The sequence below is a fragment of the Chrysemys picta genome, chromosome 5 (assembly GCF_011386835.1).
Source record: "Chrysemys picta bellii isolate R12L10 chromosome 5, ASM1138683v2, whole genome shotgun sequence".
NCBI lineage: Eukaryota > Metazoa > Chordata > Testudines > Emydidae > Chrysemys > Chrysemys picta.
The window spans coordinates 109,836,047-109,850,840 of NC_088795.1; the positions used below are offsets into that span (position 1 = coordinate 109,836,047).

Sequence of the window (14,794 nt, forward strand, 5' to 3'; positions counted from 1 at the left end):
GGTAAGGGTGAATGTTGAGAAATCGACTTTGCACCCTACACAGTCACTGGAGTTCAGTGGAGCACTCATCGATGCAACCTCTGCATGTACTTATCTGCCAAAAGTCAGGTTCTAGACCTTACTGGACCTGTTCCCTTCAGTGACATCCAACCCTTCGATCTCAACTAGAACTTGCTTTTCCCTTCTCGGCCACATGGCAGCGTGCACGTATATCACGACCTTTGCTAACCTGTGCTTCTGCTGTCTACAAATATAGCTGTAAGGTGTCTACTCCCCCATGCACCAACCCATGGACACCGTTCTCACCATCCCAGAAGATGACCACCAGAAGTCATCTCCTTCCTCTGATTGTGGACAGTCCTGCTCCAAGTTTGATGCAGTCAGCCCTTCCTTCAGTCCTCCCTGAGTGTGACAATCATAACAGATGCATTGCTCAACAGCTGGGGAGCACACATGGGAGATCACATGATACAAAGAACTTAGACCACTCAAGACGGAAGGCTGCATATTAAGATCCTGGAACTTTGGGCGGTACGCAAGGCATGCCGCATATTTTTACCATCCATCCATTCTCATCATGTTCTCGTCATGTCTGACAACTACAATTTACTATAGAAATGAGCAAGAAGGCACAAGGTTCCAGTGGTGTGCTTGGAAGCATTGTGCCTCTGGAAATGGTGCATTACCCACAATATCCTATTGGTGGCTGGCCTACCTACCAGGGACCCAGAACATGATTGCTGATGGTCTCCGCAGGAACTTTGCAATTCACCACAAATGTGAATTGTACGGCATGGTAATGGTGGACATTTTTGGTCAATGGGGAGCTCCTGTCAGGGACCTCTTTGTATCTCAGACCAACACCAAGTGCATTCAGTACTGCTCAAGGGGGGGACTCAGTGCCCACTTGCAGAGCGACACCCTGGTCATTGATTGGTTGGACTGGATCAACTATGCCTTCTCCCCCCTACCACTTCTGCCAGGCGTCCGTCACAAACTCTAGGAGAAGGTGATGGTTATCCTGATCGCTCCGTTCTGGCCTCACCAGTTCTGGTTTCCTCTGCTTCTCTGCATGTTGAAACATCCGCTCCCGACATTTCCGGAACTGCTCACACAACACAATGGTACACTCAGACACCCAGCTCCAGGGACAATTTATCTGACAGCTTGGTTTTTGGATGGACGCTTCCGCTAGCATGAGAATGTTCGTTGGCAGTACAAAATATCCTCTCCAGTAGCAGGAAGGACTCCACGAGGTGATCCTATTAAATGGGTGCATTTCACAGAATGGTCTTGCACCCAAGCTGTTGGCATCCCGATGCTCTTAGACTATTTCCTGTATCTGAAGGCCTCAGGACTTGCTGTCAACTCCATCAAGGTTCATGCAGCGGCTTTTAGCATTTTCCACCCTCTGGTGGAGGGACATTTGGTTTTTACTCACCTTTTGAATACCTGATTCTGGAAGGGCCTTGTACGTAAATACCCACCCATTCAGCCTATCACTCCTCAGTGGGACTTCAACCTTGTCCTTACGTCATTAATGAACTCTCCCTTTGAACCCCTGGCCTCCTGCCCCCTCTCTCTCTCTTTTTTCCATTAATGTTGCTTTCCTGGTTTCTTTCACCTCTGCAAGAAGGATTGGCAAACTGGGAGCCATGATGGCAAACCCCCCTTTCAGCATGTTTCATAAGGACAAAGTTTCACTGTTCTTGCGTCCCAAATTTCTACCAAATGTGGTTTTCCACTTCCATCTCAACCAACCCATATATTTGCCAAACTTCTTTCCCAAAGCACATGCCTCAAATGAGGAACAGTGGCTTCACACCCTTGATGTCCATAGGGCTCTGGCCTTTTACCTACAAAGTCTTTCTGGAAGTCTCCTAGAATATTTGTTGTCACAGTGGAGAGAATTAAAAGGCAGGCCATCTTCACCCAGAGAATCTCAAAGCAGGCCTTAGGGTGCATTACGCTCTATCAATTATCGAGATGGTCCCATTCCACGAAAGTGCGAGCATCAACTGCCGCCGCACTCCACAACATGCCCCTTGCGGGCATATCTAAGGCGGCCACGTGGAGTTCAATACACACCTTTTCTTCTCATTATGATCTAGTGCATGATTCTTCATGGATGCCTCGTTTGGTGCAGCAGTCCTCTTTTCCATGGTTCCGTCCTCTTCTTCACCCCTCTTCCTAACTAGGATACTGCTTGTTAATCACACTCAATGGAATACAAGAGGGACCACCACTCAAAGAAAAAGGGGAGGTTACTTACCTGTAACTGGAGGTTCTTCAAGATGTGTGGTCCCTATCTGTATTCCAATCCCACTCTCCTTCCCCTCTGCTGGTAGATTTGTGGTGGAGAAGAAACCGAAGATGATGTCAATCTGTCCCATCCTTTATCGCCTTGGGCGAAACCATGAGGTAATGCAAGAGCGCATGCACACACTGATGGACGCTACTACTTTGAAAAGCTCCAGGTGCATGCTCATAACTGTCTTTGGAATGCAGATTGGAAGTTCTTTGAGATGTGTAGTCCCTGTTACAAGTAAGTGACCTCCCCTTTCTCACATTTTTAGCAGTATTGTTTGGGTGCATCACACCCTTTTTGTTGAGTGTTGCTCTGCCATTAGCTCACTTTCGCCTGTCATCCTCTTTCCCTTGTCTTCATCCTTCCTGATGAAATACATAATGAAATTTGAGATCTGGGAGCTTTAACTTTTATATTTGAGGGAAGGGACTGTTACCTTACTTTAATATTCCTTGGCCTCTCTTCTTCCCCACTACTCCCTTCAATTGAGTAACTGTCTTACTTTGCTTCCCTGTTCTGTGCTGAAGTCCTTCAGCGATAGCTCAGTGGTTTGAGCATTGGCCTGCTAAACCCAGGGTTGTGAGTTCAATCCTTGAGGGGGCCGCTTAGGGATCTGGGGAAAAATCAGTACTTGGTCCTGCGAGTGAAGGCAGAGGGCTGGACTTGATGACCTTTCAAGGTCCCTTCCAGTTCTAGGAGATAGGATATCTCCATATATTATTATAAGACTCAGTTAATAAGCCTGTTTATTTCATTGTTAATATTTGCTAGTTAAGGGTTTACACTGACTCCCAAAATAGCTACAGTCATGCAAGCATATAGGAAACTCTTTTGTTGTATTTGTCAATTTAAAAAAATTAGAAAGTAGAGATGCATATACAGGACTAAGTGCCAGACAATTAAAAAAAAAAATCTTAAAACTAGCTTATGTTTTGACTAGGGGAAAAAGGGATTTATTTGTATTTCTCAAACTAAAACTTCTAATGCATTTTTATAATGTCTAAAAGTACTTTCACTGAGCTAAAATTCATAGTTTGAGACGTAAGTATTGGTCTAAAGGATATTTTGTATGATCAAGCTCCATAATGGAATTACTGATAAATTCAATAATAACGGTGTAATGTGAAAATAAAGGAGCACAGTAAAAATCTTCCTCTTAGTGATTTCTGTTTGTTAGGGAAAATGTATTATATTGGGGAATAGGAGTTTACTTCCTGTCTTGAGTCTGAAAAGTGAAGAAAATTGAACAGATGCGAGCTGTATTCATTAAAGAACATACACAGTCATTTAAATCACTTATGTTTTTTTTTATGATACAATTGTGAATTTTTCTTTTCTGATTTGCCATTAGAGGTAGAAACAGATGGTAAAGGCTTATTTTAAAGTGTATTCCATTAAATTAACCTGTGCTGCTCAGTGATTGTTCACTGTAATAGGATTTTGCCCCTCTGGAATTCACTGGAAGGAAATAGGGTTTCAGAAAATTCTCATTCTATCAGGGGGTTCACTATAGCTGGGCTTACTATAGCAGACTTCCATTTGTAGTACTGAAACAGTAATAATAGGGGAATTTTTCACCTTTGAGACTATATGGAAATCAGGCTTTGACTCAAAGAGGAAATTATTCTGAGCAGATGGCTGTAAATGTTCCTAGGTGAATTTACTTTTATAATTTTTAGTTTAGTCAGATAGGATATAGTTGAAAGTGGCTGGTTGTTTCTGCTTTGAATTTGTTTCAACAGTGAAGTAGGCGACCTGAAATGCAGTTCTTGCCCAGTCAAAAAATAGCATATGCAGGATAGGGCAGAGGAATATTTGTATTTGGTTCATTTAGCGGTAGTTTGATTGACTTGTGAATTTATGAAGACCAGTTCAACATTGTCTTCATAAATACAACTGTTCCATGAGTAGGTGTTGTTTAATATGTCTTATTTAAAAAAAAACAAAACCTTGAAATAAGTTATTACTCATGACTATTAAATGTAAATCATATGTATATCAATATATATACCAGCTTTTCTGTTTCAATAAATCCTTCAGCTATTCATATATCTTAATATAAAAGATAAGTTGGTTTGAAAATTACCCACGGTTCTCAGAACCCAAAGCAGTGGTAACTTAACTGTTTCTCTTAAGATGATGTCAGGAATAAATCAATGGGGACATACCTCTTCTGTCTGATAAATGATTGGTACAAACAAGAGTGCTTTTCTTTAAAAAAAATTTTATTAAGTCTCAAGCACACACATACATATATGCTTTCACAATAAGTTCAGAGCATTCCAGACATTTATATTTACCCAAAGTCTGAGATAGCTTCGAGGAATCAGCAACCAGCCTTCCGTGAACCCTCCTTCCATTCAGGTGCTGGGGAGTTTAGGTGCCAGATCCTTGCCCAATGAAAAGCTTCCTCAGACAGCTCCAAAGTGTATCCTTTTGCCTAATCTTTTATAACTAACAGAACACACAACTCATAGTGACTCCTAGTGGGTCACCATAGTAACCTGGTGGGTCACCAATTCTCCTAATTTCAGCAAACTACTCATTAGAAATGTGTGAATGATAAGAGATATCCATAACAATAAAATGTATATGTTAGGGGCACTTAACCAAGGTTGACTATCCAAACATTCCTTCCATTCTTATGGTCCGTTAACTCTGTCCCATCCTCCCATTCTGATTAGCAGAACTGCAAACATGCAGCTGTTTAACCTTGCCTTTCTGGGCCTAAGATTATTCCTAGTTATGTGGTATTTGATTTTCAGCTAGCAATGGCTGGACACACGAAAATGGCTGGACTTCAGTAACGTTAAGTTCTGGGGTTACTCTCCCAGTAAAGGTTTGCTCTGCTAAAAGATTTTAGAGGAGTTCCCCTTTCTCCTTACCTACTGTGATACAGACAGTAGACTCTGAAATAGAGAGCATAAGGAGGATCTTAGTGCTTGGCTAAGGAACTCTTGGAGTTCCTAGCTGCCTTGCCCATTAGGACCACCTGATGGAAGAAGTATAGGTATCCCAGATGGGAATCTCCTCTGTCTAAAGAAAGATGTCTCCTTGTTGGCTTCCACTCCTCTACAGAAGGAAAGGAGAAATTATATGCACTTCTTGCATAAAATATGTTTTTTGGACTGTCATAACATGTTCCGGAATGTTAAAACTGTGCTGGGAAAGATCCTTTACCCATTACTCAATCCCTTTATAGCAGTGTTGCTCCAACTTTTCCAGTCCTGCCCCCCTTACCAGTAACAGAATCTGTCCATGGAGCTTGGGTTGAAGGCAGAGCTGGGGGCAGAAGTTGGGGGTCAGATCTGGGGCTAGAGGTGGAGCTGTGTGGGGGGCAGAGCGGGACTGGAAATGTGGTACTTCCTCCCTGCCCCCATTCGGGGCTGTCCCTGCTGCACGCCCCCGTGGATGTTCCTCCTTGCCTCTTAAGGAGGCTCACGCCACACTTGGAGGACCACTGCTTTTAAAGTGATTTGTTTTGACATCAGTACATGTTTTCCATCCTGATTAAGTCTAAATGATGGCATTTATAGAAATGAAGGTGGGAATGATAAACAACTCTAAACAGCTCCCCATATTGCATGAATGTTGATGGAAGCCCATGTTTGTGTGGGTGGTTACGGGCCTGCTGTTGGGGAAATGAATTTCTTTAAGATAAATTTCTTCTCTTGTCCCTATGGGCTCTCGGCTACTGTAGCAATGGCCACAATATACAAATATAGTCTTGTTCTCTTTCCCACATTGCATCATGTCATCATAAAATGATGCAGCACTTCATTACCACATAATGTTGAGACCTCTGACTGCCACTGAAATTGAAGAGCCTCCCTCTCCTATTTTGATGTACTCTAACAACTGATACAGTTTTCCCCTTTGGACTTCTTACTCGCTTTGAGATTCTTTTATGATATCACGGCCAATGGTGGCCCGATGATACCAACTATCAAGTCCCTATCCATTTATGGGTTGCTCTAGTCAGAGGTCTCCACCTAAACCTGCTATATCTTCTTCAAAATGTGTGAGGGTAGACCCTTGCTTTTCAGCTCTTAAATCTGCTTGCCCACCACTGAAAAGCCTGGAAGGTCACGTTTGAAAAGAAGTAGGAATTTGATGATACAGAAGACCTTCAATGTGCGACAGAAGCTAATGTTACTCTTCTGTGTTACCAGTGAAAATGAAGACTACAGCTGTAATGATCCTCAAATTCCATCTCCTCCTCTTTTTGTGGAACCCCCTCTAGTGTGTGCATTCTGTTCCTTCTTCAGACACAGAAATGTACCTTTCAAATTTAGACATACTTTGAGATTATCTTAAACCAGATATAGTCGTAATTAAATATGTAATCATTTACTGAACAAAAAGTTCAGGTCTAAAATTACTTTTTTTACCTGCTTTAGGGGAAAATGGCTGGGTTTCAGACTGTTTGAAAACCAAAACAGTCCCTGTTTATCAGTCTGCTAATTCCTAATTCTGTTCAAGGAAAGCTTGCTTTAGTCCTATTTGCTTACTAGGAAGAAAAGTGGAGGTGGCAAGAGAAACTTCAATTGCTCATTCTCAAGAAGGGGACCACATTTTAATTAAGTTTGTGTTGGGTTGATGGCCTTGAAGTATTTGACATGCCAGATATTTTTCATGGTTTTTAAATCTTCCATTGTTCGTATTGATGGAAATATGCTAATTAGCATGGCTGCTTAACTGTGTATTTTAATATATCATTTGGACTCCTTTATGACATGCTGAGTGACTAATCAGTGCAATGAAATGTTGCCATTTCATTTTTTCTGTATTATCCTATTTTTTTAATGCTTTAAAAAAGAAAGTAAAGGGTAGAGATAAAGAATTTTGTTTGGGGGGAGCATGGTCACAAACCAAATATGGGTGTAGAACATCTGTTTCCTTCCAAGGAAACCTTTTTTTCCCCCCTTTACCTTGTCAATGTAGATGAGAGGTTGTTCTCACATGAAAATTAATTTCTATTCACTGTGACAGCAGAAAATGGTGCGATAAGAGAATATCAAAATTGTGTTGTAGATATATGATGCTGCTCCAGTTGCTTTCAGCTCACTTTGAACTGTCTCCTGTTGATATCTGCAGCTGAGAATCAGCAGACAGATGGAGTAAATCTGAGTTACACTGACACATGTGAGCAGAACAAGTAGAAAAGCTGCAGAACATCTCATAGTGTATGTCACATTCAATTATAGAACACTTAATCTGGAAATCTTGCCGCAAAAATTGAGTAAATTCCCATTTTAAGCAAAACTGCAATCTTTTCTAATGAGTTTTTATATAACTTTTCTTTTTCTCCAGTGTGCAGACTGATGAAAGAATAGAAACAATAGAATACTGACATTAGAACTCATTTTTGTTAATAAATTCAGATACAAATTGCCTGAAAATGCTGAAGGCTAGCCAATGTGGCCTTTTAAATAGTTTGCAGATAGTTCATTCTGAAGTGTCTTTTATATGGTATCAGAGTGCTTAATTCTTTTATTTACTCAATTTTTTACACTTGTCATGTAAATTTGTTTAATCTTTTGCCTTCAACTCTGTAGGTGGCCTAGAACATTGGCAGGCATTACTGCATACCTACTGTGTACTCGTTACTCTGCTGGCAGTGGGATATATCCTGGCAACTCTCAGGATGAGAGAAGAGCTTGGCGCAGATGCGACAGAGGAGGATTCTGGGCAGAAGAGGACTATTCTCGGTGCCAATATGCAAATGATGTTACTCGAGTCCTGTATATGTTTAATCAGGTAATTTGCACTTCTCTATCTTTTGTGAAACTGTTTTAAAATAACTTCAATCAAGATCTTCAATGAAAATAAGATTTACAAAAATCTGCCTCCCCACTGCAATAGGCCTACAACTTTGTCACCGAAGTCACAGAATCCGTGTCTTGAGCCTCCGGCACCTGGGAGCTGTAGGGTCCCCGCCACACCTGGTAGCTGGGAACTGCAGGAGCCCGAGCTCCCAGCCACAGAGGGCAGCAGGGCCGCCCCGGGGTTGCTGCACACCTCCCAGCCCCGGAGCGCATGGGTGCCCCGGAGCACGGAGCCAGAGCTGCCGTGACCGGTGGGGGTGCCCCAAGATTGGAGCCACTGGTGGTGGGGGGGAACCTGCAGCTCCGAGCCCTCCACCCCTGGGTGAGATGGGGAGCCTGCGGCTCCCCATTTTGTCATGCATATTTTTAGTAAAAGTCACAGATAGGTCATGGGCTTCTGTGAATTTTTCTTTATTGCCCGTGACCTGTCATAGAATCATAGAGTATCAGGGTTGGAAGGGACCTCCAGGAGGTCATCTAGTCCAACTCCCTGCTCAAAGCAGGACCAATCCCCAGACAGATTTTTACCCCAGTTCCCTAAATGGCCCCCTCAAGGATTGAATTCACAATCCTGGGTTTAGCAGGCCAATGCTCAAACCACTGAGCTATCCTCCCCCAGGGGACCTTTACTAAAAATATGCGTGATGAAGTCTTAGCCTTAGTTACAAAGTATCTAGTATTCACTGGATCAGCGTATACACCATTTGTTATCTGACCATGTCTCTTTATTAGCACTTCACAGCTCAGAGCCTAACATTGGAACCTGTGGGATTACACAAAAATTTGGTTTAGCTTTCCTTTCAGAGGCCATCAGATTTTTTTAGTGAATTGGAGAATTCTGATAACCTCTGTAATGGGGTGCACTCACCTCTCGTGAGCACCCCCGGTCATTGAGTGTGTGCATTCTGCAGTTTTTTCTCAATTTCCTCCACTAGTTGCCCCCTGTCAGCCACTGCACTCCTCAGGTGGGTCTTCGGTGCCTCAGCCCTCTGTCTGAGTCATGCACAGTCCATATGCAAAATTAAACAAACTCCTTCCGGGGTACACAATCCAAAATGTCTCCAATGTCCTGCACCCCTCCCTGGGTTCAGTCTTTATCCAGTCCAACAGCGCCTATCTGGCTAGGTTTCAAGGCTCCTACTCCAGACTTGAGCAGCACTCTGAGGGCATTTTCCCTGGGGACTCATTACCTCTCCTAAAGTCCTCAGTGACCCCAGCTTTCCTGCTAAGCTCGCAGTTCGCTGACCACAGCTCCCCACTGAGTCAGTCTCAATGCAGCCCCCTTCTCTGGGGTGCCACAGTTCTAATTTTCTTCCTTAAGGCATAGCTACTTCCTCCCAGTGGCTAGTGGGGGGGGAGGGAGGGGGGAACTGGTCCCACCCCCTGCTCTGTATCCCTTTACTAATTGCTGCTCTATGTTTCCCTGGCCCACTTCCCGTAGCCCATCCTAGTTGAGTCCCAGCAGCAAGCCAGAAGCTCTTTCCTCGCCCACCCCGGTCCCTGTCGATAACTACTTGTTTAGTTCCAACAGCCAGCTAGGAGCTATTCTTGGGCTTCCCCAGTCCCTGCAACTGATCTGTCCATCCCTTTCAGCCCCTGCAGCCAGCCAAGGAGCATCTCTTGCTTCCCCAGTACCTGTCAGCAGACTGAACTCACTCTGGCCCTGCAGCTCCTTTTATATGGGCCTGCTGAGTCCTGATTAGCTGCAGCCACTCTAGCCCGCTTGGAGGACCTCTGTACTGCTCCTTTCCTGGGATGGGTGTTGAAGGAACCTGAGGCCTCTGGGCCTAGTCCACCACATCTCAACCTCAAACATCCTCCCCAAAATGTAAAAGGTTACTCTAGCCGTCTAATCTAGTATAGCGCTGGGTCAGACTTATTGAATTCTGAGCTGCTCTTGTCTCCAATTTAATCACAGAGACTCTTGGAACATCACTTTGTTGTAGACAGTTTATTGATTCTGTAAATCATTAATATTTATTTACAAATGCAGGTACACTTTAAAAATAAAGATATTAATCATAATTAAAAATATACCGTACATTTTTTACCCTATAGTTTTTTGTGTTGTGAGACACTTTCAGGCCCTGTTTAGATTGTAGTGTTTTGTTCTTTGATATTAGAGTTGATTTGACAATAACTTTGAGTTAACTAACACCATTGTAAATGTAATTGTAGGCACTCTGCATGATGAACCATAAACGTTTGTGAAGTGTCACTCATGTTAGTTAAATGACAATCATTCACCCAAAAATTGGGGCTCTGGGTTTGAAAAACAGTGCTGAGTAACAGCAGCAATCAGGAATTTGTAACCTCTAATCAGGGCCTAATATGGTTCTCTTTATGCCCACTCTCACTCACTCACCAATGTTTTGTAAGAATGTTGTGACCGATTATGCCTAATACTTGAAAAGAAATATTAAAATTTCAAAATATCACTGCACAGAAAATTGAAATGGACTAATACTCCTTTTTGTGAATTATGAACATTTACAGATGGAAAAACTGGAAATCTGACATAAGTACAGACTACAAGTTTCTGTAGTCCTTCCACTGGAAATTAAATTTTAAGTAATATGAAAATGATCCAGGATGTGGTCAGCCTTAAATCTTACTTTTCACTTAATCCTGTTTATTCTTTGTCCCAGAAATATTCTATTAAAGAAAATGAACAAAAAGTGAAGAAGAAGAAAAGAGAGAGCCTTCCTAAAAATATAGAAGGAAACTTTAATTTTTAATTTTGAAACAACTTGCAAATTAGTGCTGGATAAATGAATTATACACACATAACACTGGATCTTCTCAAGTCTAAGTGTGCATTTACTTTTAACAAGTAAATAAACCTGCAAGGTTCCAAATTCCTGTTGCAATTTCTTTGCATGTTTTTCAAACTCAGAATTGAAACCTTGTCCAAATAAATTATTGAATTTACCTGGGAGTTGCAGTCAGCCATGGGTCTCTTATGTGGGTGTTTATAAATGAAACACTTACCTGAAAATTCTGAATAAATTTCCATTAACTATTAAAAGCAAACAGCAAGGAGAGAGAGCCTTAACTATAATTTCTACAAATATTACTATTACACATGCAAAATCAGTAACTATGGTTCAATGGTGTTACCAATACGACATGGTATTAGAAAACTAGCACCAAAACACCATCTGGAATTCAGGATATCTGGGTTCAAGTCCTTGCTCTACCTCAGACTTTCTGTGTGTAACTTTGGAAAAAAAATCACTTAATAGCTGTGTGCCTTCATTCGCCATCTGTAACATGGGGATGATGATACTCCTTTCTCTCACTCTGTGTTATTTGTGATTAGGGAGCGTGGCTTATATTCCACCCTACTACTACTGCTCTTTGGTGAGCAATATTTTTTTTCAGGGTTAGGGAGAGTTCTGCAAGTCTCATGTTAGGAAACTGAAACCCAGGGTGAAAATCCTGTCAGGGATATCTTAAGAGAAGCAGGATTACTGGTCTGATTTTTCCATGTTTAAATGTATAATTATTTCTCTGCTCTGTCAAAATTGTAAGGAATGTTCAAGAATGTTATCTTAATACTGAGCTCTGTGATTTAATTATTCCTTTAGAAGAAGTAATCTAAGCATTATCGTCTTTTTCTGTGTAACAAAATTTTAGGTAGGTCAGCAAAATTGTTAGTCATTTTTTTGCACAGAAAACATTTGGATCTCCCATGACGGTTAAGTTTAATAATTAAAACCCAAGTGAAATCTAGAGAAGATTTTCACAACTAGATTAAATAGTTTTGGGGCCTTGTGCATTATGGAAATTGGGCCTCCCCCACACCTGCACTCAAATTTGGTCCAGCTGCCCCCACCATGACAGAGGGGAGAATGGGGCATACCTGAGCGTCACTGTGATCCTAGTCTAATTCTTCTGCAACTGTTGACCACCCTGCACAACATGAACTGGGGCCACTTAGCAAAGCATCCTCTCTCCAGACGGTCACTAGACACAGAAACAAATGCCTCTCACCCCACATATATCCCAGCAATCCTTCACCAGCTCCCACTTATGCTGAGAGTCCCCAGGAGCCCTGAAATATATCCCACTCACCACAGCCCTGAGTGCCTCCCAACATCCTGGCCACTCACCACATCTTCACTCCACTCCCACTCCTGTGGTAGGGCAGCTCCTCCTGCAACCCAAAATGCCAGGTTGCAAAACCACTCACTTAACTTTGGCCCCATCATCATTCCTCCCTTACCCCCTGCCATCATGACAGAGAGACAGCCAAACCAAACCTGAGTGGAATTGCAGGGACTCAGGTTTGGCCCTTCCCAATGCCACCCACGCCCCCCCCCCCCCCCACATGGTAAATCCAGGCCCAAAGATTTGTTTTGCTGGACTGTTTTTGTCTTTATTTAGAGACTAGATATATTATCTTTTTAACATCTGGTAGTTTAAATCAAATATTGGTCTGGCTCCGAAATGGAGGGAAACCCTTACTGAATAAAATGGAACATTCAGATGTGACTGCTACAATTAATTTTGTGTTAAAGGGAATTCTTCATTACCTTAAGAAAAAAATATGGAAATATTGCTTAATCCAGGCAGATGGATATACGTTGTACTGTGACTTACATGTCATAGAATATCAGGGTTGGAAGGGACCTCAGGAGGTCATCTAGTCCAACCCTCTGCTCAAAGCAGGACCAATCCCCAACTATTTTTTTGCCCCAGATCCCTAAATGGCCATCTCAAGGATTGAACTCGCAACCCTGGGTTTAGTAGGCCAATGCTCAAACCCCTGAGCTAGCCGTCCCCCATGAATGTGACCTTTTAATGAAAAATGAATTCATTGGTTTAAAAAAAGAAAAGCCCAGAGAGATTATATGAAGTATTTGAACTCTGGAACTTGATTTTTTTTAATGATGCATTATTGCTGCTGAACTATTGTACACTAGGGATATCTATCATTGTTTTCTAAAATCATGCTTCCAAATCTACTGGTTCAGGCACTGATGCTGCAAAGAGAACCATGCAGATGAGACCCTGTGCAGTGCCACAGGAAGTCCATAGGACTCTGGGAGGATGCAGGAGTCTGCCTGCCTGGTTCTTGTTGCAGGAGTCCGACCTTGAACTTTTCTTATATTTTAGGGAGAGCCTCTCATTAATTTCAAGTATATTTTCTATTATTTTAACTATGTCAATAGATATTGTGGCTGTGGTGTTTGTGGCTTTCTCTTAACTTGCCTAGCTATAAAACATATTTTTCATGCTCTAGGAATTTTGGAAAACAATTTTGTCCTATATACACAGGAAATAGATGTGCAAAGGAAGAGAAATGTATTAATTGTACTTCATTTAAAAAATTAAGGTTTTGTTTTTGTTTTACAATAGTCTCAAATTTGAAACAGGCATTCTCCTAAATTGTATTTAGATTTAAATTTTCCTTTTTCAGTGCTCATATTTGTTCTTTATATAGATGCCACTCAACCTTACTAATGCAGTTGCAACAGCAAGACAGCTTTTGGCTTACACTGTTGAAGCAGCAAATTTTTCTGATAAGATGGATGTTATTTTTGTGGCTGAAATGATAGAAAAATTTGGAAGATTTGCTGAAAAGTACAAAGAGGTACCTTTAATGTTTGATACCATTTTCAAGATAAGCGGATGAAATATTTGCCTTATTAAAAATACCTGTTTTTAAATAATAAAACCTTCTAAACCTTAGGTTGAGGAGCTCAAATTTCAGGTTCTATTCCATTTTTTTCTTTGTTTAGTAGGTTCCTGAAGTTGCTGACCTAGGGTCAAAGACTTTGTACTCATGCTGAGATCCTCCAGCATGAGGACCTGGACCTGTAATGTCTCTGGTCAGCGCTGGAGCAGGGGGATAGGTACAGTAAGTCTGGTTTTATTTAGTATAGAGTGGGTCACCCAGGTTTTCATTAGGATGATTTTATATAAAAAGATGAATAATGAAAACCTCAGAAATCCTCTCAGTAATGAATAAAACAAGACTTATCTTTCCCCCCCAAGATACCCTGACTTTATTCAATATTGAGCTGTATCTCCGAGGCTAGGTCTACACTGGGGGGGCGGGGGGGGGGGGGGGGTTCGACCTAAGATACGCAACTTCGCATAGCTGAAGTTGCGTATTTTAGGTCGACTTACCTGGCTGTGAGGACGGCGGCGAGTCGACTGCTGCTGCTCCGCCGTCGACTCCGCCTCTTGCCGCGGAGGATTTCCGGAGTTGATGGCAGAGCGATCAGGGATCGATTTTATCGCGTCTTCACTAGACGCGATAAGTCGATCCCCGATAGATCGATTGCTACCCGCCGACGCGGCGGGTAGTGAAGACGTGCCCTAAGGTTTTTCAGTCCTCTTATATCTTATGGGATTAAAGACAGTAAAATAATATCTTAGAGAGTGCTTATTGTTGAGGGGAAGTGGGTAGAAACTCTGTTTCTCTGCTGAACAGTGGTCTGTATCTCACTATTCAGTGCATGTTGGAAAGTTGGAGATCACAGTGCAATAATTTGGAGCTTGGCCAAAAAACACCCCCAACCCATGCACATACTGAACAAATAATGTAGTCTAAAAATTCACAGTAAAACTCTTTGGAGGATTTTCACATTGCAGTTCCCTTTTAAATACATAGCTCAGTTAATTTGTCCTAAATTTAATTTTTCTA

At 42.0% G+C, this 14,794-nt stretch overlaps 1 protein-coding gene across 8 annotated transcripts in view; it reads left to right on the forward strand.

Moving 5' to 3' along the window:
• ADGRA3 (adhesion G protein-coupled receptor A3) overlaps positions 1-14,794 on the forward strand; it is a 182,385-nt gene that overhangs the window by 130,187 nt on the left and 37,404 nt on the right. For 7 of the 8 annotated variants that reach the window (XM_042855418.2, XM_042855419.2, XM_042855416.2 and 4 more), the window contains 2 exons: positions 7,867-8,068; positions 13,586-13,735. In XM_042855418.2, the coding sequence (XP_042711352.1) occupies positions 7,867-8,068; positions 13,586-13,735 (352 nt within the window). The remainder of the gene's footprint in view (positions 1-7,866; positions 8,069-13,585; positions 13,736-14,794) is intronic. The other variant, XM_042855417.2, reaches the window with a different exon arrangement.